This window comes from Mizuhopecten yessoensis, unplaced genomic scaffold (genome assembly GCF_002113885.1).
Source record: "Mizuhopecten yessoensis strain PY_sf001 unplaced genomic scaffold, ASM211388v2 scaffold9109, whole genome shotgun sequence".
Classification (NCBI taxonomy): Eukaryota; Metazoa; Mollusca; class Bivalvia; order Pectinida; family Pectinidae; genus Mizuhopecten; species Mizuhopecten yessoensis.
Genome location: NW_018407883.1, coordinates 2,036,157 through 2,061,276, shown reverse-complemented (window position 1 = coordinate 2,061,276; position 25,120 = coordinate 2,036,157). Strand labels below are relative to the sequence as shown.

The window sequence follows — 25,120 nt, the reverse complement described above, 5'->3', positions numbered from 1 at the left end:
CTACACAAACAATGTACGAATTAAAGTGTCATCACATTCGTGAAAGCGTTAGCGGGACTTCGGTTGGAATCCATTCACTTAAACAACAAAATGAAGTAATTATAATTCAATTTTTTGTTTATTTGTTTTTTAATTCCTTTAATAAATCATTCTCTTTAAAATGTGTTTGATATAAATTAACATATAGAATACATAATATTCAGAGCTTTGAGAAAAATAATCATATAAAGGTATTAAGGTTAAAGAAAAAAATGGGAACTCAGTATTGTTGATTTCTGTTACATTTTGACATTTGGTTTGATTTGAAAATGAATAAACTAAAGTAGAAAAACAAACACAAAACAAACGTTCAATTCTTCAACAAACAAAGGCGACATCCGAATTCTATGTATCCAATACAACAGGCATCAAAAGGTGACACCATACACTCACACACACTGGAGATAAATTAGTGTGTTCTAGAAATGTAAGCGTTTATTTCAAAACATGTCAATTTTTCGCACCTTCATGACGTCTCCCGTCCAATCCCGGATGGTACGCACATCACGCAGTATCAAAAAATAATGAATAAGTCTATATAACGATCCATGGTCATCAGGTTTTCATCTGTTAAATGTTACGCTATTGGTCAGGTAAATAAGAAACGTACGTAACTACAAAACTAATTTAAAGTACTTCTTGAAAAAAACTTAGCGACAAATCGTGCACACGTGATTTAATGCATGCTAGATGTCAGATTAATTTCTTTCATTTACTTCATATGACGCGGCGTTTGTTTAAATAAATGAAAGTAAATATACACATCTGCTAGATGTAAAGGTTTCTCGAGGAGGAGAGAACTTTCGTGTCAACATGCTACAATGTTTCTGGTATATCCTTTCTCTTATTTCAACACAGCTTAAGTATACGAAAATAAATTAATATATATCAAACAAGAAATTCGGAACAGAAATCTACGTCAATGTGTCAGGTGCACGTAAGATGTCTAAGAGAAGTGTGAGTCAAACGGTCACGTCAATCATGTTGCAAAATTACAGGTTTGAAATTAAAAGCAAGGTACCTACCCATACCTTAGGCCTATCACGTATAAAAATGTGTACCTGTACATATAGGTAGATCAATCAGGTATAAAACGCGTACCTGTAGGTACACCCGTCTACACCTGATCATAACCGCCGATATGGCCCACGTACTACCGGGACTTCTCCTCATCCTTGTCGTGTCGCTGACACTGGAGGCCTATCCGAGTGGTGGGCCGAACACAGGGAGGGCTCAAGGTAGGTCAATAGTATCATAGTTGGTAACACAACTTGTACTTTGGTTTATTGTATCAATATTGGTGTTTGCTTGCTTTAAAGTAGGTTTTGTTGGAAAGATTTTTTATTTTCCCAACATTTTTTTATGATTGTTATGATTGTAATTTGTTTTTATTTCTTTTTAATTTCGCAAAATAAACAGCATTTAACATGACATTAAAACAAATTAAAATTACAATAGAGTAATTACAGAAACACTAATAAGCTCCCTTATTGAATATGTTTATTTCTACCATGTTCATATTGGATTTGATTAACATGACTTCGAATGAAAAATCTTAAAATACTCGCGTTACTTGATATTTATGCTTCACATTAAATTCTTAATGATTAAATTTATGGTTATACAGACAATAGTGAATTCTTAATCAGAGATAAAGATTGTGTAATACCACACACAGAGTTGTAATATACCCCTAGATACGTGCTATAACGATCGGCTTCGAACTGATAACCTTCTTTCTGAACATTTTTATGTGACGTGTTACTGTCTTGAAATATTTAATTACGAAATATACTGCCATGTATTTTTTTTCCCCGAAACACTTTGCACTTGCTTTCATTGAGAGTTAGTGTGGTGACAAAAAGCGTTGTCAGCTGGATCACCTGATCGTACATGTCACTATGTAAAATTACCCGTTACCTAGCTGCACCATTACTTTTTTGCTGTGCCGGTGCAAGCATAATTTTCTCCATAGTTCGACCGTCAACGGGGAGCGATGAAAACGTTAATAAAAATAAAAATAATCGGAGCAATAAGTAACAGTCAATCATACAATGAAGTTTAAACTGAACACTCAGAAATAAGTTACAACTGACAATGTGACGATTGCGACCATACATTCATCAGAGTGGCTTCAATAAGGGTTTAACCTCATCGCAACAGCTAGTCAGAAGATTATAGGCATACTCTCCTTTTCGATACACCGCCAACAAGAAAGCTGAACTTAAACAGAAAAGAAAATATAAAGATATCAAATGTTGCATAGGGGTAGTAAAATAGTTTTGCTCTGTTCAAGTTCCTGTCAGTAGAATACACCGAAATATCCCTGTATTCTACAGGGGCCTCATTATTGTCGGATCTAGCGATGCATATGACCTGGAATACAACAGGTTGATCTTGATTCCAATGTACCAGGAACATTCAAAAAACAAAACCCCCGATTTTGCAAGGCCCCAACCTTACTCTTCTCTTACAAGATGCTGTTTACGCAGCAGTTCGATTGTAACTCGATCCTGCCCAGGTTGCCCGAATCTATTAAAGCTCTGGCTGCGTAATACATTAGTCAATATAATACACGTATTTGAAACTAATAGTAGAAAATCCAATTAACACCTGCAGGTAAGGCATGTATTTGTGAGAATGGGGATTATGTTACATTGAACTTAGGCCGGGAATTCTCACACACCGGAATGTGTTTTGGACGGACTGATAATTAATAAGGACAGCCTTATAAGAACTCAGGACAGATTGGTAAGAATTTAGGACAGACAGGTAAGTAATTAGGACAGTCAGTTAAGCATTTAGGACAGATTGGTAAGTGATTAGAACAGACAGGTAACTGATAAGGACAGACTTGTAAGAATTAAGGACAGACATGTAAGAATTTAGGATAGATTGGAAAGTGATAAGGATAGACATGTAAGAATTCAGGACAGACTTGTAAGTAATTAGGACAGACTGGTAAGTGATAAGGACAGGCAGGTTAGAATTAAGGATAGACAGGTAAGTGATAAGGGTAAACTGATAAGAGAATAGGACAGACTTTTGTGATTTGGATAGATTAGTTAGTGATAAGGACAGATTGGTAAGTAATTAAGACAGACTGGTATGTGATCAGGACAGTTCGGTTAGTGATAAGTACTGACAGGTTAGTGATGAGGACAGAGTGGTAAGTAATTAAGACATCTACTGATGAGTGACGTACTAGTAAGTGATTTGGAAATTATGATAAGTGATTCAGATAGACTTGTTTGTGATTTAGACACTAATCTTGCATGTGGTAATGACAGATTGGTATATGAGAAGGACAGCCTGGTAGGTTATTTAGACATGTTTGAATGTGTTACGGACGGACAGGAATGTGATTAATACGGACTTGTTACTAATTAGGACAGACTGGTATGTGGTTAGATTAGAGTTGTATGGGAGGTGACTGTCCGGTCGAATCGTTTCTTTGGCTGTTAACAAAAACAAAACAACAAACAAAAACATCGATCATGTTAACTTTTGATTCTTTTAATTTGAAATGAAGACTGATGAACTTATTCCTTAGAATGTTAACATATCATAAATTACTTCAAAGAAACGCCATGTTGTTTGTTTGTACGTGTATATATATATGCATTATGGTCTTACTAACCCATCCATGAGATGATCAGTTCCGACTAATTATTGGTAGATGATGATTTTACTTACCAAACAGACAGATGATCACCTACAAGTCATCCATAGACCACCTTATCATTGTTTGTATCAAATAATAATAATAATAATTAATAATAATTCGAGGTTGTTATATACCGCTTTATTACAACCTCGTTCGTAGGTCGTCTCAAAGCGGCTCACAAGTTATTATCCGTGGTTATTGGGCCTTTGCAACCAGCCAATATCTTTATCATCTTCATGGGGAGCATACAGACGGTGCTGCCATTTTGGCGCTCACAGCTAGCATTCAATAATTCTAGCACTTCTCAACCACGTGCTCATTTACAGCTGAGTAGACAGGAACAATCTTAGTAAAGTATCTTTCTTAAAGAAAAACACAGTGCAATGACGTGACTCGAACCCGCAAACATTTGGTCTCGAGCCCGGCGTCCTACCATGGACTACCGTGCCTCCTTAATGGTTAGGGTTTCATTACCTTCTCATGTTTGTTTTTATCTGAATTTTTCATTAGCAAATCAGGGAGGTAATCAGAATACAAGTTTTACCTTTTCATGTTTGTGTGTATCCAAGGGTTTCATTACCAAATCAGGGAGATAATCAGAATACAAGTTTTACTTTCTCATGTTTGTGTGTATCCAATGGTTTCATTACCAAATCAGGGAGATAATCAGGATAAAAGTTTTACCGTCTCATGTTTGTGTGTTTCCAATGGTTTCATTCCCCAATCAGGGGGAGGACCAGAATACAAGTTTTACCTTTTCATGTTTGTGTGTATCCAATGGTTTCATTACCAAACCAGGGGGAGGATCAGATTATTATTTTACCTTCTGATGTTTGTGTGTATCCAATGGTTTCATTACCAAATCAGGGGAAGGATCAAAATACCAGATTTACCTTCTCATGTTTGTGTGTATCCAATGGTTTCATTACCAAATCAGGGGGAGGATCAGAATACATGTTTTACCTTCTCATGTTTGTGTGTATCCAATGATGTCATTACCAAATCAGGGGAAGGATCAAAATACCAGATTTACCTTCTCATGTTTGTGTGTTTCCAATGGTTTCATTACCAAACCAGGGGGAGGATCAGATTATTATTTTAACCTTCTGATGTTTGTGTGTATCCAATGGTTTCATTACCAAATCAGGGGAAGGATCAAAATACCAGATTTACCTTCTCATGTTTGTGTGTATCCAATGGTTTCATTACCAAATCAGGGGGAGGATCAGAATACAAGTTTTACCTTCTCATGTTTGTGTGTATCCAATGGTTTCATTACCAAATCAGGGGGAGGATCAGAATACAAGTTTTACCTTCTCATGTTTGTGTGTATCCAATGGTTTCATTACCAAATCAGGGGGAGGATCAGAATACAAGTTTTACCTTCTCATGTTTGTGTGTATCCAATGGTTTCATTACCAAATCAGGGGGAGGATCAGAATACAAGTTTTACCTTCTCATGTTTGTGTGTATCCAATGGTTTCATTACCAAATCAGGGGGAGGATCAGAATACAAGTTTTACCTTCTCATGTTTGTGTGTATCCAATGGTTTCATTACCAAATCAGGGGGAGGATCAGAATACAAGTTTTACCTTCTCATGTTTGTGTGTATCCAATGGTTTCATTACCAAATCAGGGGGAGGATCAGAATACAAGTTTTACCTTCTCATGTTTGTGTGTATCCAATGGTTTCATTACCAAATCAGGGGGAGGATCAGAATACAAGTTTTACCTTCTCATGTTTGTGTGTATCCAATGGTTTCATTACCAAATCAGGGGGAGGATCAGAATACAAGTTTTACCTTCTCATGTTTGTGTGTATCCAATGGTTTCATTACCAAATCAGGGGGAGGATCAGAATACAAGTTTTACCTTCTCATGTTTGTGTGTATCCAATGGTTTCATTACCAAATCAGGGGGAGGATCAGAATACAAGTTTTACCTTCTCATGTTTGTGTGTATCCAATGGTTTCATTACCAAATCAGGGGGAGGATCAGAATACAAGTTTTACCTTCTCATGTTTGTGTGTATCCAATGGTTTCATTACCAAATCAGGGGGAGGATCAGAATACAAGTTTTACCTTCTCATGTTTGTGTGTATCCAATGGTTTCATTACCAAATCAGGGGGAGGATCAGAATACAAGTTTTACCTTCTCATGTTTGTGTGTATCCAATGGTTTCATTACCAAATCAGGGGGAGGATCAGAATACAAGTTTTACCTTCTCATGTTTGTGTGTATCCAATGGTTTCATTACCAAATCAGGGGGAGGATCAGAATACAAGTTTTACCTTCTCATGTTTGTGTGTATCCAATGGTTTCATTACCAAACCAGGGGGAGGATCAGAATACAAGTTTTACCTTCTCATGTTTGTGTGTATCCAATGGTTTCATTACCAAATCAGGGGGAGGATCAGAATACAAGTTTTACCTTCTCATGTTTGTGTGTATCCAATGGTTTCATTACCAAATCAGGGGGAGGATCAGAATACAAGTTTTACCTTCTCATGTTTGTGTGTATCCAATGGTTTCATTACCAAATCAGGGGGAGGATCAGAATACAAGTTTTACCTTCTCATGTTTGTGTGTATCCAATGGTTTCATTACCAAATCAGGGGGAGGATCAGAATACAAGTTTTACCTTCTCATGTTTGTGTGTATCCAATGGTTTCATTACCAAATCAGGGGGAGGATCAGAATACAAGTTTTACCTTCTCATGTTTGTGTGTATCCAATGGTTACATTACCAAACCAGGGGGAGGATCAGAATACAAGTTTTACCTTCTCATGTTTGTGTGTATCCAATGGTTTCATTACCAAACCAGGGGGAGGATCAGAATACAAGTTTTACCTTCTCATGTTTGTGTGTATCCAATGGTTACATTACCAAACCAGGGGGAGGATCAGAATACAAGTTTTACCTTCTCATGTTTGTGTGTATCCAATGGTTACATTACCAAACCAGGGGGAGGATCAGAATACAAGTTTTACCTTCTCATGTTTGTGTGTATCCAATGGTTACATTACCAAACCAGGGGGAGGATCAGAATACAAGGTTTACCTTCTCATGTTTGTGTGTATCCAATGGTTACATTACCAAACCAGGGGGAGGATCAGAATACAAGTTATACCGTCTCATGTGTGTGTGTATCCAATGGTGTCATTACCAAACCAGGGGGAGGATCAGAATACAAGTTATACCGTCTCATGTGTGTGTGTATCCAATGGTTTCATTACCAAACCAGGGGGAGGATCAGAATACAAGTTATACCGTCTCATGTTTGTGTGTATCCAATGGTTACATTACCAAACCAGGGGGAGGATCAGAATACAAGTTATACCGTCTCATGTTTGTGTGTATCCAATGGTGTCATTACCAAACCAGGGGGAGGATCAGAATACAAGTTATACCGTCTCATGTGTGTGTGTATCCAATGGTTTCATTATTAAATCAGGGGGAGGATCAGAATACAAGTTATACCGTCTCATGTGTGTGTGTATCCAATGGTGTCATTACCAAACCAGGGGGAGGATCAGAATACAAGTTATACCGTCTCATGTTTGTGTGTATCCAATGGTTTCATTACCAAACGGGGAGGTTCAGAATACCAGATTTACCTTCTTATGTTTGTTTTTATCTTAATTTTTCATTACCAACGATTGATCATATAATAAGTGCACTCTTCTGATATATTTTTGTCACTTGTGTTATTATTATTCAACCAGTGAGCACCTGCCTTGTATTTTTGTACCTTATGTTTTTATCACGTAACCAATGAGTTGTCCAGACTACAGCAGCCAATCCGTTCTCCGTTCTAACGTTTACGTATCAGTTAGCTGATCAGTTTTAAACAAACCACGAGGAAGATTGGTAAAACTTATATGACTCGCTAAGAACCAGTCCCTTATCATAACAGAGTTAACTGTTACAAATAAGTATGAGTCAGCAGGGAAATTCACTGACAGGCCGCTAGTCCGTGATAATGATCAGTTTAAATTACTTACGACGTAATAGAATTTAATTTGAGATTTAATTATAAGGTACTGACAACTTAGTATCAGCAGGATCTGAAACGTCTAAAAATATTACCTTAATTGCTTTTGATATTAATTTTAATGTTCAGAGATTTATTTGTCATTTAAGTATATATAACATTAGCGTCCAATTAATACATAAGATTTATCTGGATTCTTGTCAAAAATGATTGTTCGGTTAGATAATGACTTGATATCTCTTGACAGGGAAGCTTATTATTCATATAGAAATACAATTGCAATCCAATTATACTGTCGGACATACATTGCATGAATACAAAGTCAGATGAGAAAGCAACTGACCCTTTGGCGGACAGGTGTCGTAGCCAGTACACTTGCAATCTATTAGATGTTTTAAACCTGTAAGAAAGAGTGTCCAATTACACAGATGAAATACATTGTGTTACAGGGTTACCATAATTGTTTTCTAGCGATCATCAATGTCAACTTTCAAATCGAACGTGATGGCATACATGCACATTAGAAATAATTGACAGTATGGTAGTGTGACGTCAATATTAGATTAATGATGTATTTTTATTCGGCCATTTTTGTTTGGTTAGAATTTTGTTGGGAGATGCTTGTATAGAGATGATCGTGTTTTCATTTCTATATCCATCTTTTAATATAGGTTAAATAATGCAATCACTACATTTATGGTCTTGTTTTGTCGTAGTTTCTACATGTGAATCGTGAGAACAAACTTGAGTTATCTGCAAGGTCTGAAGCAATGCTTAAAAAAATGATATATTAAATGATCAATTATATATGCATAGTAATTGAATGTGAAAAGCGAAATTATTACTATTTTTTTTGGAATTTACTGGCGGAGGGTAAAAGTTTGACTGGGCAAACAGTTCTTCATTTACAGTCTTCAAACATGGATATTAATGTACAATATGTTTTGTCATCAAAGTACCAGTGCATGATCTATCAAGCTTGTCCATTGTTGCTTTTAGTAAATTAACATTATCATTACTGTATGGACTTTTTTGAATCTGAAACAGAACAACACTTGCATTAATGTTTATATTTTAAACACGATACTTTACATACTTTTTAACTTTATGAATTTCTGCACAACTTGATACAGATGTGAAGACTTTTTCTGGTTTAAACGTGTTATATGCATATATAGCGTTGTAATTATAATGCTAAATATCACTATTACGATCATTACGTTTGCAATTGAAATCTTATTTTTTGTTTGCTAAACCGTTCGATAATTCAATTTATGTAATATTAGTGATATCTGTAGTTTGAAAACAATATATGAATTGACTAAAACAAATAGTTCTATTTCATAACATAGAAATTATTGAGATTTGTCAGCAATAAAAGCGCCGTTTCGTGACAATATTAAATGAAATTACAAAAGGATTTAATTAATATTTACACTTAAATAGAACAGAACAGTCTACAGAAAAGATTGAAAGGCGTAGTTCAAAATATCATTGATGTCGCGTTGATATAAAATGAATTTAGATAATTTCATAATTCTGTGTACAGTGTATAATTGCTGAACCAGTCATACCTTGTACGTGGTGTCTTTTCTTTAATTATATCAAAGACGCTTTGTTAATGTGACTAGATAACGAGTTTGATGTCTGGTATAAGGGACATGGGTTTGCATTTAAGAAATTGTAATTAAATTAAATTCCAGCTCCAACAAGCATGTCAATCATGTATAAATTTAATAATTAGCTTACATGTCAAATATTAGGTAACTTTCAATACATTATAATATTTCGATTAGGCCAATTAAAATACCAGGCAGGTACTCGTATTCAGACGTAATATGTGGGCCGACCGCTGATGAGACAGGTGCCATTCTTTCTGTTGATGTCTATTTAATACCGCTATTGTATGTTTATGTACTTTCCATAATTATCATTCTTGAGACCCACTGGCAGGTTCCGTGATATCTTTAATCCTGTGACGACAGTTTCATTTTAAAACTATCATCTAACCCTGTATACCTCAGGAACCATGTTCAGTCCACTATCTCAGCTTCCCATTGTATTCCTTACATTTGTTTATGATATATATACAAAATAAAAATGTTAATTACTGATTTTAATATTAAATCCATGTTATTAGTCTTTGCTTAAAAACTCAACTTTAAGTATATACACATGTACATACATACACAAAGTGGAATACTATTATCATATTTCAGTATTACTTGCATACAAAATGAATACTAGCTAACTTGTTTCCAGTTTTACTCTCTTTGTTCCAAACCAATGTTACTATTAATAGTTTATTATCTGCTATTGTTTAAATTGTACTATGGAGAGGGTTTGTAAAGGCTTAACCTGTTGTCCAACTCCCTTTAAATCTGATTGATTTCATACAATATTTTGAATTGAAAAAAAACCCACCTTCAACTTTGACGTTATGAACTCGTTTGAATATTGTATATTGTATGCTGGTTAACTAACCCTTTTATGTTTAAAAATAAAAGGGACATAGAATGATTATTAAACATATATAATTGTGATACATTAGACAGTTTATTTACAACATGATACCTTGTACATAAACATTACACCATATAGTTAACTGTATGAAGGAGTTTCTCGATACTTTAATTTTAGATATGTTCCAAAGTAAGGTAGATGTTCAATCTTAGACACAGTGATGTCAGGTCAGTAATTCATCGCGACCTTTATATTAAACACATAAGAGGCAAATTGCATGTGTACTATATTGTATATCTATATTCGTACAACATTGTGCATCTATATTTGTACTATATTGTACATCTATATTTGTACTACATTGTATATCTTTATTTGTACTACATTGTATATCTATATAGGTACTATATTGTATATCTATATTCGTACAAAATTGTGCATCTATATTTGTATTACATTGTACATCTATATTAGTACTACATTGTATATCTATATTTGTGCTACATTGTACATCTAGATTTGTACTACATTGTATATCTATATTTGTACTACATTGTATATCTTTATTTGTACTACATTGTATATCTTTATTCGTACTACATTGTATATCTATATTCGTACTACATTGTATATCTATATTAGTACTATATTGTATATCTATATTAGTACTACATAGTATATCTATATTAGTACTACATTGTATATCTATATTAGTACTATATTGTATATCTATATTAGTACTACATTGTATATCTATATTAGTACTACATTGTATATCTTTATTTGTACTACATTGTATATCTTTATTCGTACTACATTGTATATCTATATTCGTACTACATTGTATATCTATATGTGTACTACATTGTATATCTATATTTGTACTACATTGTACATCTATATTAGTACTACATTGTATATCTATATTAGTACTACATTGTATATCTTTATTTGTACTACATTGTATATCTTTATTCGTACTACATTGTATATCTATATTCGTACTACATTGTATATCTATATGTGTACTACATTGTATATCTATATTTGTACTACATTGTACATCTATATTAGTACTACATTGTATATCTATATTAGTACTACATTGTATATCTTTATTTGTACTACATTGTATATCTTTATTCGTACTACATTGTATATCTATATTCGTACTACATTGTATATCTATATTAGTACTACATTGTATATCTATATTTGTACTACATTGTATATCTATATTAGTACTACATTGTATATCTTTATTTGTACTACATTGTATATCTATATTCGTACTACATTGTATATCTATATTCGTACTACATTGTATATCTATATTAGTACTACATTGTATATCTATATTAGTACTACATTGTATATCTATATTTGTACTACATTGTATATCTTTATTTGTACTACATTGTATATCTATATTCGTACTACATTGTATATCTATATTTGTACTACATTGTATATCTATATTTGTACTACATTGTATATCTATATTCGTACTACATTGTATATCTATATTTGTACTACATTGTATATCTATATTTGTACTACATTGTATATCTATATTTGTACTACATTGTATATCTATATTCGTACTACATTGTATATCTATATTTGTACTACATTGTATATCTATATTCGTACTACATTGTATATCTATATTTGTACTACATTGTATATCTATATTCGTACTACATTGTATATCTATATTTGTACTACATTGTATATCTATATTCGTACTACATTGTATATCTATATTTGTACTACATTGTATATCTATATTCGTACTACATTGTATATCTATATTTGTACTACATTGTATATCTATATTCGTACTACATTGTATATCTATATTTGTACTACATTGTATATCTATATTCGTACTACATTGTATATCTATATTTGTACTACATTGTATATCTATATTCGTACTACATTGTATATCTATATTTGTACTACATTGTATATCTATATTCGTACTACATTGTATATCTATATTCGTACTGCATTGTATATCTATATTCGTACTACATTGTATATCTATATTTGTACTACATTGTATATCTATATTTGTACTTCATTGTATATCTATATTTGTACTATATTGTATATCTTTATTCGTACTACATTGTATATCTATATTCGTACTACATTGTATATATATATTTGTACTACATTGTATATCTATATTTGCATACATTGCATATCTATATTTGTACTACATTGTATATCTATATTTGTACTACATAGTATATCTATATTTGTACTACATTGTACATCTATATTTGTACTAAACTAGTTATGATTTGTTTAGTTATTTCAATTGTCAAACATCAGAGAGGTTCCCTGAATAACTCAGTAATGTTTCAATCAGATCCGACACGTCACATTGGTGGTCACTGGACCATCAACTTAAGCAAAGCATTTTCTCTAACAAATTCATTTTTTGCTTAATTTGCCACGAAACAAAGGTAGGGTGATTTCACCGCCGCTATAGAAAGTGGTTGTCACCGTTATAACATTATTTCTATCTAGGAGACTCCAGTATTTTCATTTAACACTTTTTGCACTTACCTATAAATCGTTAATAGGGGGTTTCATACCGGTATCGACAATACTAACATTCCGGAACACCACGTTTCTCCTCCATTTTTTGTGTTACATTATAAGAAATCGTGTGTCGTGACATGACCAAGCACATTGCCGTTTTTACGCAACCATTACTATATAATCAAAATGCCATTAACATTATTTAAAATACATCATTTGAAAACTGTGAAACGCCAGATTACTATGAGCAATATTTCCGTACAATTGGTGCAGGTGTATACAGGTCGTTATGTTGTATGTAAGTTACGCTACTAGTTTATCAACGAAATTTGTCGTGATGATTGATTGGCGGTAAAATCAAAGCCAATACACTATTTTAAAGATAATAACTTTATGTAAAAAAAATACGTAAAAAACATTGTTTACCTGTACGTGCCTATAAAACATAACATATTTTCCCTACAACCTCATCGGTAAGATCTTAATCACATGCAGGTCGACGAGGTGTGCTATTAAATCAATGTTACTAGCAGAGGGTATGGCTTTTCAATATTTTCATTATGACGTCACTTACGTTACGTTTATATGCCCTCTAACGAATGTAGTACTTTCTTACAAAACTTACTAAAGAGCAGCAGCAGGCACCTATCATATACTATTAAATGTCAGGTAAAAACACGACATTTTACATGACTGATATATGTTTACAGCATTTGTTACGGTGGACATACATGATAAGGAGCAGCAATGAAACCACGTGATGTATTATTGCATTTGACTTCAAAGAATCGCCACTGGAAACATATAAAATATATAATTAAACTTAAATTTGATATCAAATTAAGAGAAACAGCAGTGAATACATACCCTATGCAGTCGGGGAAGAAATATACCTTTATTACCAATAAGTTATATATATGAGGCGAGCAATTTGTCGCCCATGCGAAATCGGCACTTTCCTTTGGTCTTGAGCGGTGTTTCCGTAAGCACTTCTGGTGGTAAGAATAATACAACCAGATGGAGGAGCATGTTACCGTAGCATGGTCATGATAGTTCAGTAATGTAATTATTCATAGCTGTTTATCTATGACCATCGACTTCATTTGAAGGTAGCTGATTGGAGGATACAGAACCCTGAAAACTACAGCCCGAGTCATGTAAAGACAGGTGTCTTTGGAGACAATGCCAAAATGAAAGTAAACGTAGACGTGGAAATAGATTAACTTTGTTTGCTTGTTTTTTTCTTTTCTTTTCTATGTAGCATGTAGCAGAAGAAATGAAAAGCCGATTCCACAAAATGGAATACACAAGTCGCCTCTTGAGAAGAAATACTTTTTGAAAACGCAGGTGTATGCTTTCAAGAACCTAAGCAGCGTTATCACAAGCATGATGTATCATAACATTACATATTCGAGAACTGCAGATGGTTAGTTACTGTAGATGGTAAATTGTATGTAGCGTCAGGACAATTCAGGCAATTCAAGAAGGAATGTAGTTTTAATAATTTTTTGAAATTCCTAAGCTATATACCGTGTATACTGTGTATAAACAGTTAAGTACTTGTGATTGATGCAAAATGCACACAGTGTGTCCGGTACAACTACCAAATAATCCTGGTTATTCCTTCATTAATATTAAGTGACATTAGGTATCTAACTGTTTGCTTCACGCCAAATAAAAAAGGTGCAACATCTTAAACCAAATCTTCTCAAGATATCGATTCTATTATAACACTTTTTTTTCTCATAGTGACACTTTTTTTTTTGTCCTACTGCAGTTTTACAGCGTACTTATATTTACTGAATCTGTATAAAAATAAACACTTTTTGCAAGACTATACAATCCTGTAAACCCTGTAAGGGCGGCCTCTGTATAAAGGTCATGTTCTTGTAACATAATATTGTGCAGAGCCAGTGGCCGTGAAATTATCGCTGTCAATATAGCGTGTTTCTGTACACACTTGTTTTACTACTCACGGCACGTTGGCATCTTCTTTGTTCGTGATTGACAAGAGTAATTGTAAACAGATTTTTTTTTATCTCTGCAATGCTACCTTTCGCAATTTCGTTAGAAGTTATATCCGTGACCTTAAACAAATCACATTAATTAATAACTAGATATAATTAGACCTACATGACGTTTTATGTGTATCTTTACACGGAATATTCATATCAACCAATTGCGTTCATCATCATGCGCACCTGTTCTTTGTGCAACTGTATCTAGTAAACTTTATTCTTCAAGAGACGTCAATACCGTTTCACCTGGGACGTTGGTAATTGCCTTCTTTGATTGATAGATCTTCATATACCTCCTTTATGAATATTGACCGTGATGAATATTGTAATCAGAAAACACATGACCGGTAATTGTGGTGGAAGTTTAACCCAACATACCCCGCAATCCGGAAACCACAAATGCAACACTGTGCAAACTCTCGTTGTTCATCAGGAACAGAGCAAATTGCAATCAAATATGATGGGCAGTCTTCGTAATGTCAGTGTTATTCAGGAACAATACAGAAAGCAACTGTTAAAACTGTTTAACGAGTCGGTATGCTAAATTTCAAAGAACGTAACACACACAGGCAACTGCAATTTTAAAATGGATTATGCCAAATTTAAACACCGCATCATACTTTTAAGGACTCATGCTAGGGTGGGGGATCTAAACTTATGTTGAAACAGGGAAAATACATATTCTACAACTTTTACAAATTCACAAATATCTTTGCCTATAGATACATGAACTTCTCATTGGCTTAGTTATTTTTCAATAAATACAAGTTTCGACGATTTTGTCATATATATTAAAATTAAAAATGAGACAAATGAGCTCAGGGAATATTAAAGTCCCGACTATTGTCAGGACGGATATAATATAGAGCTGATTTGTTTAGACGGTCTGTTTCAAAAAGCAGGGTTGGATGTTTATGAGGTGAAAAATTACCAAGTCCAGCGCCAAATCAATTATGATTTAGAGTGTTGTATTATCTATGCCTCACTTACATTTTCACGATAGCAGTGACATTTAAATGTCAGCGGTGTGTGCTTTACCTCAACGTGTACCTCTTATTTATAATTAAGTGTTGAAAAAATTCTATGTGAGTATTTACCAAAGCCCTTAGCTGAAATAAACGCTTTATCGATGTCGTGATGCATGCTGAATTAAGTTAATCCTTTAAAGAAAGTTACAGGATTAATTAGAAAGTATGTGTCAAGTGATCTTGAAATATGTCTAATATCGAGGTAATAACAATGTCAACAACGGCGTGCTATTCGACGTCATTTTTACCCCAGCTAACTGTATATACAAGGGACTTCGTCTCTGTCAAATTGATCAATGTTTACAATAGAAATCCAGCCAGTGCTACGTGTCAAATCCGATGACATGATACAAGCTTCTGTATACATACGTTATATCGCTTACTATGTGATGCCTCACCTTAACTCTCTTTGGAGACAGAATTTAAATGATCAATTTAGTTTTGAAAATATCACCATTCTTGTAAACGAATGACTGTTTACTTGATGTATCTCGCTGACGTCACAACTTGACATAATCTTAAAAGCTAATTTATTTTTGAATATTTTAACATTTTTTACTCTGATCAATTCGTTTAAAGTACTTTTCTATTCATCTACAAATCCTATTAAATTGAAACACAATTACACACAATATATGCCGGGCAGTATTGTAACAACCTGATGAGACCTGATATAACAAACAACCAGGTTGTAAATACAGCTAAGATCATTGTGTCCAATGGACGTTTGGGATAGTTTTTACTTTAATATTGAAACAAGAATAAATCATTTAATTATACTAAATTTTGTGTTTTTCCTACCACACTTAAGATAATAATATAACAATAATAACATGCAACATTTGATATAGCGCCTATCTAGCCAACATAAAGCACTCTAAAGCGCTTTACAGTTCATAGATATACCATTTATACAATTAGCATATACATTAATCAATATCATTTCGAGGAATTGGCAGGAGCTGCCTTATCAGGCGCTAACTACTAAACATATGCCACCTGGTTAATATATCCCTATGTGTGTATGCCTGCGTGTTCGAGATGTAATGTGTTCTGTTTGTAGTGGGACCGTGCTTCCGCGCATTTATTGTGCCACCTCACCTGAATGCTTCAGCACAGATAACGCAATATCCACCCCATATCAATGTATACCAGTGTTCCATCTTGGTTGTTGGGGTCGTGTGGGCAGGAGAAAAACACTTTCTCTGAATATCCATGCGTACAACGACTTTGTGAATCGAACCCCGGTCGCCTGCGTGGAAGGCTGGAGTGTTAACCACTCGACAAATCCGCCCATAAACAAAGGGAACGAACATAATTTGTGTTTTGGTTTTATGCATGGTCATTGTTATGTATATTTTCTACCCAATATTTCCACCGTTAACAATACAGTACAAAGCTTTATCGTTTCCATAAAGATAGGGACTAAATTCCCTTGTAATGTTAACTTCAAAGACACAGAAAACTTATCACGCAGCTTAATAATCATTATCGAACTTTCAAAGCTGATTTTTAACCATATTCTCTAAACTGATTAAAACCCTTCTCGATAAGATTATTTAGATTCCTAGCTTTCATTTAACTGTAACTGGCTCTATAGTAGATTCGGAAGCTATACGATACCCGTGTGTATCAAATACATAACACACTGTTTTGAAGCTTTCGTTGATCAACACAATAAAACAGCGTACTGAGTGTGTCTCGTGTTTACAGTAAATATCAGCCTAGGTTTAACCATATAGACACAAACATCACTTGTTTTATTTCCTTGTTCTTTACAGTCGAAATGATCTTTTGATTTTCTGCCCTCTACGACATATTTCGATGCAACTTGATCTTGTACCAAGTATGCAGATATTAAATGAAAGTCTTAATCGACACCAGTCTAGAAGGTATTACTCACTTTTTTCACCTGATATATAAGACCAAGTAAATGATGAAACATGCAAGATTTAAACGTAATAGACAAACCTCACGCATGAGTTCTTTTATCAATTTTAAAACTTTTTAACGTTGCCACTCAATTCACCTTTCAGCTATCAATAACATCACAAAAGGTCAGGTGGTGAAAACCAAAAATAGTTCTGCTGTTTCCCATGACATGTTGTAAGAGCCCGACCCCTGCAGACTGTAGGACTTGCTATTGTTCTCTCTTATTTGGTAAACAAAAGCGACGATCGAAATAAATTTGCTGCACTCATTTCAACATTCGGGATATTTATATTATTTCTTTTCTTCCTCACAACGACTTTCTTTCCTGTTACTTTGTTTGGAAAAAACACCGACAGTCCGCTTCAATCACACATGCATGCATATACACTTGCACACATACACATACATTACAAACATGGAGACACGTTCTTAAATGACCTTATGTGTTTATATGACATTAAACAAGAGGAAACCAGACCAAATCGTCCAAGTGAGTCCAACCAATGTCCTCAAACCTGAAAATGTTATTACCAGCCAAACGGTCAGAATGTTAGGTGTAGCACTAGCAGGTTTAACCGTTGTCAGTATATTGTAACCGGTTAGATACGCGCGTTTGGAGCCCAACGCATGGTATTTCAATGGGTTGCCAGCAGCATTCATGCATACAATACACATTAAAATGACCTTAGCTATTGATAGGACACCATACCGTATAAAACCAAGCTAGCACTGACCAATGTTAAATAAATTTGCTATTTTTTTTTCTTCTGTGATATTAAAAATATCCAAAAGGGTAATTAAGGTTCAACAAGCCCCCTAAAAGAGGTAACAGTCACCCTAATTTTCAACGTATTAAACTGCTTCTAACAACAGAAACATGCTAATGCTTAAATAAAACTGTTTGTTCGTATCCTTTATATACAGAATACTAGTAAATATGGTACGTGAACAGGTACGGTGACTGAGTTCATTTAAGGTAGTTACTGAAAATACAATTTTAGCACGGGTTAGATGCCTGAGATGTAGATATACTCACTTACTCCTGATTATGAACAATAAGAACAAAACAACCGACCGTAGGGTGTTCAAGCAATTAAACTATACAATACAAGATACAAAATTGCATTTTTACTTGTACACGTACACCTAGCTTAAAGCTGAACCATGCTAGACTTGTCGAGGTAAGTTTGAATGTCATATCAAAATAGGGCACTGAACACGTAAAGGCCATTCAATGTTAGACCTAAGCGTGTTAACCGTTTAAGGTCGTGGCCACCTTATAGCTGTATCAAGTCTAACTACTCGCATGTCCATTGTTGTCAGTCTAACTACATCTTGATCCAGAAGGCTATCTTTACATACGTTGTTAAGCTAAGCGTATTGTTGATGAGCTTGTTAATGATACAGTACGGAAATATTAATCTAAAATATATAGTAGCTGTTTTCATTAAATCACCAAATATATTATGGGTTTATCAGGACATATTTCTTTTTCTGTTGTCTAAAACAATGGAAGTTTTTATGATCTTGAGGAGAGAAGCAAAACATAGTGTGTTAAGATGTTTAAAGTAAAACAAAGTAAGCCAGTGTTCCTATTAGGACGATCGTATGTATAGAATTAATTTGAATATTACGTTGTTTGATCATGGTTATATTATTTGTTGTCCTAAATACATATATCCTATTGACTCGGGAGAAACATGCCTGATATATCCTACGGCATGATGTCTTTAGAGGCGACTGGTGTGGGCTGAAAAAAATTGTTCACAGTGCATCACGGGGAATCTATATGCTTTCGTTTTTTCTTTCATTCCGATAGTGTCTCTCATGGTTCCTGGATGTGATAGAAGTTAGCTGTGACGAGAACGTTAACCCCCTAAACAAACAAACAAACGCACAAACTTAATAATGGAGTACATTTGATTGCAGTTAATTATAAATAAGGATGCATTATTCAGCTATATAAGTTATTGTAAGCTTCTGTGTTAAATATGTTGTGATAAAATTGATCATGACACATCTGGTATATATTAAGGAAAACAACACATAAGTGAACGTTTCAAACAAACAAAACAACAAACAAGCAAAGCAAGACAAAACGACATTGCCCAATCTCTTAGAATAACGTTCCTTTCAAAAAGATTTTTTTTTCTGTTTAAAGATCTTAAGATTAGGCAGCTGATAACAGCACTGAGGAAACTCAAAACAAGTGGCCATGATCTCAGGTCGACATTATATGAAAAACAAAGGAAAGAGAGGAGAGAGGAAGCAGACAAGACAGAAGATATTAAGGAAAATGATGTGCTAGAAGAAACAGTAAAAGAACTGGGTAAAGACGATTTGTCAACCAAACACAACGAGGAAGATTCGTTACCGGGAGATGAACGGAGCATCAATAGTCGAACTGACGATACTGGTAAAGATGAGGAAGAAGAGGAAGAAGAGGATGTCAGATCAGACAGAAAAGACGTGTCACTGGTCGAAAGGTTAGCCCAAAAGAGGACTAACACGGTGGCTGATAACAATGGGGTGGACGATGGCAAACAGAATGGTAACACGCGAGATCACGGTCATGGTGTTGACATAGACAGAACGGTGAGTTATTTCCTAGTGAGACTTACGCCAATGTCAGTGTCAGTATATGTGTTACATGACAAAAATAACGAACTGAACCTTTAGTTCATACCCTATGACATTATCCATGCCACAATGTCAGTGTAGATATATAAAAAAGGCAAGATCATGGCGTGGTTATTTATATTCAAATTAAATCAGTCTCTGTCTCTCTATCATTGTTGGCAAACATGGAGTGGTATGCTTTTTATAGTTGCTAAAGTGCTACGTGTATATACATGTTATGTTATGTACGTTGTTTGAACGTATTTATTATATACCTCGTCGAACTAGGTACCACTATTTCATTCCACTATATATCAGAAAGCATCAGCACTATCTCGCTTTTTAACACGTCTTTATAATTTCACTTCAGTATGTAAACCCAAACAGTGATCAAGCAAAACTTTTCGGACAGTTTGAAGTGGATATTCATGGCAAAAAGATGACAGTAAGTAACTATACGGTGACACGGAAGCACTGCTTTTAGTATCCTAATATTCATGGATGCAAATTTATTAATTTTATCTTGCTATAAATGTTCAAGACTATCAAGAGGTGATTTATTTGAAACTGATATATTTATTTAACACTATAGCCAATCCTAACGTAACTGACTATCAACGGGAAAGATATTGTACAGGGGAAAGCAGTTTTCTTTCCTTCAAAATTATAAACGAATAACCATTCATAATTAACATTGCATTTTCTTTGTTCGTTTAGGAAAGTTACCTACGGCATCTGTGTACAGAAGGACTTATACACTTCCAGAACCTGCTGTACACATGCCATTATTTGTCAGAAATAAAGCCTAGTATTTCTGCCAAACTCTCTTTATATTAATATTTTAGTCTCTGGTTAATTGCTCAAGACCTTCATGGAGCAATTTTTCAGTTGTTGTAAATTTTATCTGGCATAATGGGTTCTTAATCACGCAGCGCCACAACCCTCACTTACAAGTGTCCGCCCTTTAATGATCACGTTTAGGATTTCGTGTAATCGCGTGTCGTCAATGACCTTTCATGATATATGATACGGCATCTGAAAGTGAAACTTGAGCTAAACTAAACGTGTGGTCGATTGAATATGCAGAAACACAAATCTCGAAAAAAACTACACTGTAACTTAGTAGTGTAACTGCGTGCATGAATTGTCATTTCAGTCGAAAGACCTACATAAAGAGAAGCTGGAAAAGCTTATAGGTGAAAGTCATGATCAACATCCGACACCGAAACCGAACACGGAAACAGAAGAGTTGTCACAGCAGGTAAACATATTCAGGGCATAAACAGTATCAAATAGTCTCAGTGTAGTGTTGGTATTCAGTATAACATAAATGCATAATCAGGGCCTTGGCGGTCCATGTACAAAGGACGCTCAACTTCTTTATTAAAAGTAGATACTTGGAATCAGATCATCAGCCTATTGTGTTTATCAGACAACCAACAAATCTTAGTTTAGGTGTCGTGCAGTGTCACGAGGATGAATAATTGTTAATGATTCAAATCAATTCTTTAGCAATATTTTCGAATATTTTCAACTACAACGAACATTTGGCAGTTAATCCTTTTTTTCTCTGACAACCACACTAAATTTGTCCTCATGCCCTAGTCATTGGTTAAAACTAGATGGTGGTTACCTCTTTTGGTTACCCAATAGAGTGGGTACCATCCTGGACGTTATTTCATTGGTCCTTTTCTTCTTATTATGACGTCAAGCAGCAATGCTTTTATGTTCCATTATGTCGTCATAATCCACAGTAAATGTTTCCTCGATCTGAAACTGGAATCATGTGATTTTTTCTAATCAGTACATTTTCAAATTGTAATATATACCCGGTAAAACTGGTGGCTTTATACCATTTCAAAAATGAACTTACTGGAGTTAGATAAATATGATACCCTACCTCACTTACTTTTCGGGAACCTCTATCTGTAAAAACAATTAATGTACATGTACATATTAAATTTTCCCCTTACAGCCAACACAATTATAAAGACACCTTGCTTGGTAACATCCGGACCAACCAGATTGATTTTAAGATGAAATAACTGGTTTCATAATTGTTGTTAAATAATTAAAGTGTATATTTAACAAAACCTATTGATAGCTGTTCTGCTACCTTCGTTTAATCTATAGCAAATAGAAAATGTTCAATCATTGCAAACAGATAAAGTTTTTTGTTGATTTAAGGATGCAGAAAAGAGACTTACAAGAAGAAATTTTCCGAAGAATGACTTGCTTTGGTCGAACGGTATAGTGCCCTATGAAATCGAAACTGGTGGATTCAGTACGTATTCTATATAAAATCCCGTCAGGAAATACGATATGTATGCCATACGAATATTTATGTAATTCACAAAAACTTTTTTTCTATCATAGCCGCTTAATTTCGATGTTGCACTATTTCATATGTAGAAAACATCAATATCTGTACTATATCTTGACTTGCTTACGTATATGAACATAATATACCCCACAAAAACCAAACCTGAACAAAATAGTGATGGCTGACATAGCAAAATATGAGTATTAACAACTACATTTTTAAGGATTTTTTTTGTGAGTTCTAAGGGGAGCCTCTATTGTACAATCCTGCACTAAGGATAAACGTGTGTAAGTATATAACTTTACAGTGGCAGGGGAAGATGTAAGTGCAATGAGGCGAACAACAAGGATTTTTTTTTTTTATTGCAGCTAGGCTAATGAGCCTTTTCATGTTAAAATGTTGCTAGGCAAATGCGCCTTGTCACGTTGTAATGTGTTGGAAAGGTTTTTGTCAATATACATATGTCAAATAGGGACATGTCGTTAAATGACCTTAGCTGTAAACATCGTTTAACTCCATCAGACCAAATCTTTCTGAACACTTTCAATCGATAACATTCTCAACAAACTTTTCTTTCTATTCCATAATAATAGGCCAAGAACAAATCGCTATCATAGAAGCTGCTATAGACGAAATGAGACAGAGGACTTGTGTAGACTTCCAGCCGAGATCCACTGTGGACTACTCTACCTTGGGACACACTGCATTTGTTAAATTTATCTCGTAAGTATCTGCAAAAGGCACCAGATATACATAATGTAGTGAGAAAATGCACATTTTGATTAATCATTTTAATAAGTAATGTTTAAGACCCTTCTTTTAGAATATCAAAGGGAACGGCTTTGAGTTTTTATTTAAATATGATTCAGAAAATGTATAAAAAAATGGGCAACTTGAATACTGGTTCATACACTAGTCTCTATAGTATCCCTGTTGTTGCTATATAATTGTATATATTTGCACTATGAACTTAAGTCAGGCCTCAGTAGTTCCCATTCTACCGTCTCATTGATCTAGTCAATCACATTAAGTCTCTAAAAACCAAACGAATATATACTGGAATGATTGTATTCGGCCTTCAAACGGCATTTGATACCACTGACATCTATGTGAAAAACTTACATTAATTGTTTTTTTTATTTAATTCATTTCATAGTTCATTCCATATCTAAAAAAATATAACACAAATTGTCTTTGTTAATAAATTGTACTATTTACTAATTAGTACTATTCTTTTTAAAGCCATTTAAAGCTAAAACACACCCTGCTCTGCTCTCATTCAGTATAACTCCGAATTTGCATGTTTATCATGGTTCGAAGGGCTTACTAAAGGACAAACGCAAAGCCTCCAAATGACTCAGAAAAATGTTGTTTGATTTTAATCAAAACTTGATTTCAGGACAAAAATCACCTACAAAGAATGTAAAACAATTTAAACTGAATCATGACTTCAATATTGTTCACAATAAAGGCCCTTCCTATCTTAAATTTTTTCTCAATAAAAGTCTATTTATCTTTTAAAAGATCGAGTTTAATAAATATCAAAACCTTAGAATACCCAGCTTTCTTTTCTAGTTCATCAAAAGACTGAAACAATCTTCCTGCTGACATATATATATAATATAAGGCAATACAATAGTATGAATCATTTCAAATTGAAGGATGAACAACATTATTTGGATTTGCTGAAAGACGAATTCGAAAACGAATTTGTGTATTTCTAATTCTGGCTGCAATATTGCCTGCACGTTACTTTGTCTTTTTCACCATGTAATGCATTTTTATTTCAAAACTATACACCTGTAAGGGGCCTCTATTGGAAATAGGCCTTCCATGACTTTAATTGATTATGCCAGGTAAGGAATGACTATGGAATTGACATTATCGAACCGTCTATATCAGCTGTTTGTTTGTTTATGTCTAACCTGAATACATTTTTTTTTTATTTCAAACGCGTAAGTTTCCACAGTGCGATAAATCGCTCAATAATAATCAGAATGGAATTCCTCTAAATCAACATTCCATCAATTCTATTTATGTGGTACAAAGTGTCAAAATGCGTTTGTTTCCCTTATTTGATGGTTATAAGAATAGTACGCTGTGACGTTATAATAAACAACCCTTTTCTAATTTTTGTCAACCCGTAATCATCGCAAAGGATGAGTGTCTATAAGGCCCTTTTTTGGGCCCCGGTATATTCGGATTTCATTTCAGTAATAATTACCATAACTTTAGTATGCATATACAATACCTACACCCATCTTTGTAGCCCAAAAACAAAAGATTCAAATATCCCTACCTCCCTACCGTGACGTAACCTCTATCTCGATGACAGAGCCACGGAGTGATCTCCCTTCCTCTTCCTTTTATGGCGCCTGCTGCATGCTGACGCACGGAGCTTGCTCCAATTCAAAACTTTGTTTTGTCGGTTTGGTTTGAGTGTCAACTCATATTTTTGCGCAGTTTGTGTGCCTT

General features: G+C 34.3%; 1 protein-coding gene across 2 annotated transcripts in view; it reads left to right on the top strand.

Moving 5' to 3' along the window:
• The first annotated feature begins 1,079 nt into the window (after positions 1-1,079).
• LOC110457377 overlaps positions 1,080-25,120 on the top strand; it is a 69,780-nt gene continuing 45,739 nt past the window's right edge. For both annotated transcript variants that reach the window (XM_021508624.1, XM_021508623.1), the window contains exons 1-6: positions 1,080-1,277; positions 19,865-20,298; positions 20,693-20,767; positions 21,479-21,583; positions 22,510-22,606; positions 23,239-23,368. In XM_021508624.1, the coding sequence (XP_021364299.1) occupies positions 1,181-1,277; positions 19,865-20,298; positions 20,693-20,767; positions 21,479-21,583; positions 22,510-22,606; positions 23,239-23,368 (938 nt within the window). In that variant the 5' untranslated portion in view covers positions 1,080-1,180. The remainder of the gene's footprint in view (positions 1,278-19,864; positions 20,299-20,692; positions 20,768-21,478; positions 21,584-22,509; positions 22,607-23,238; positions 23,369-25,120) is intronic.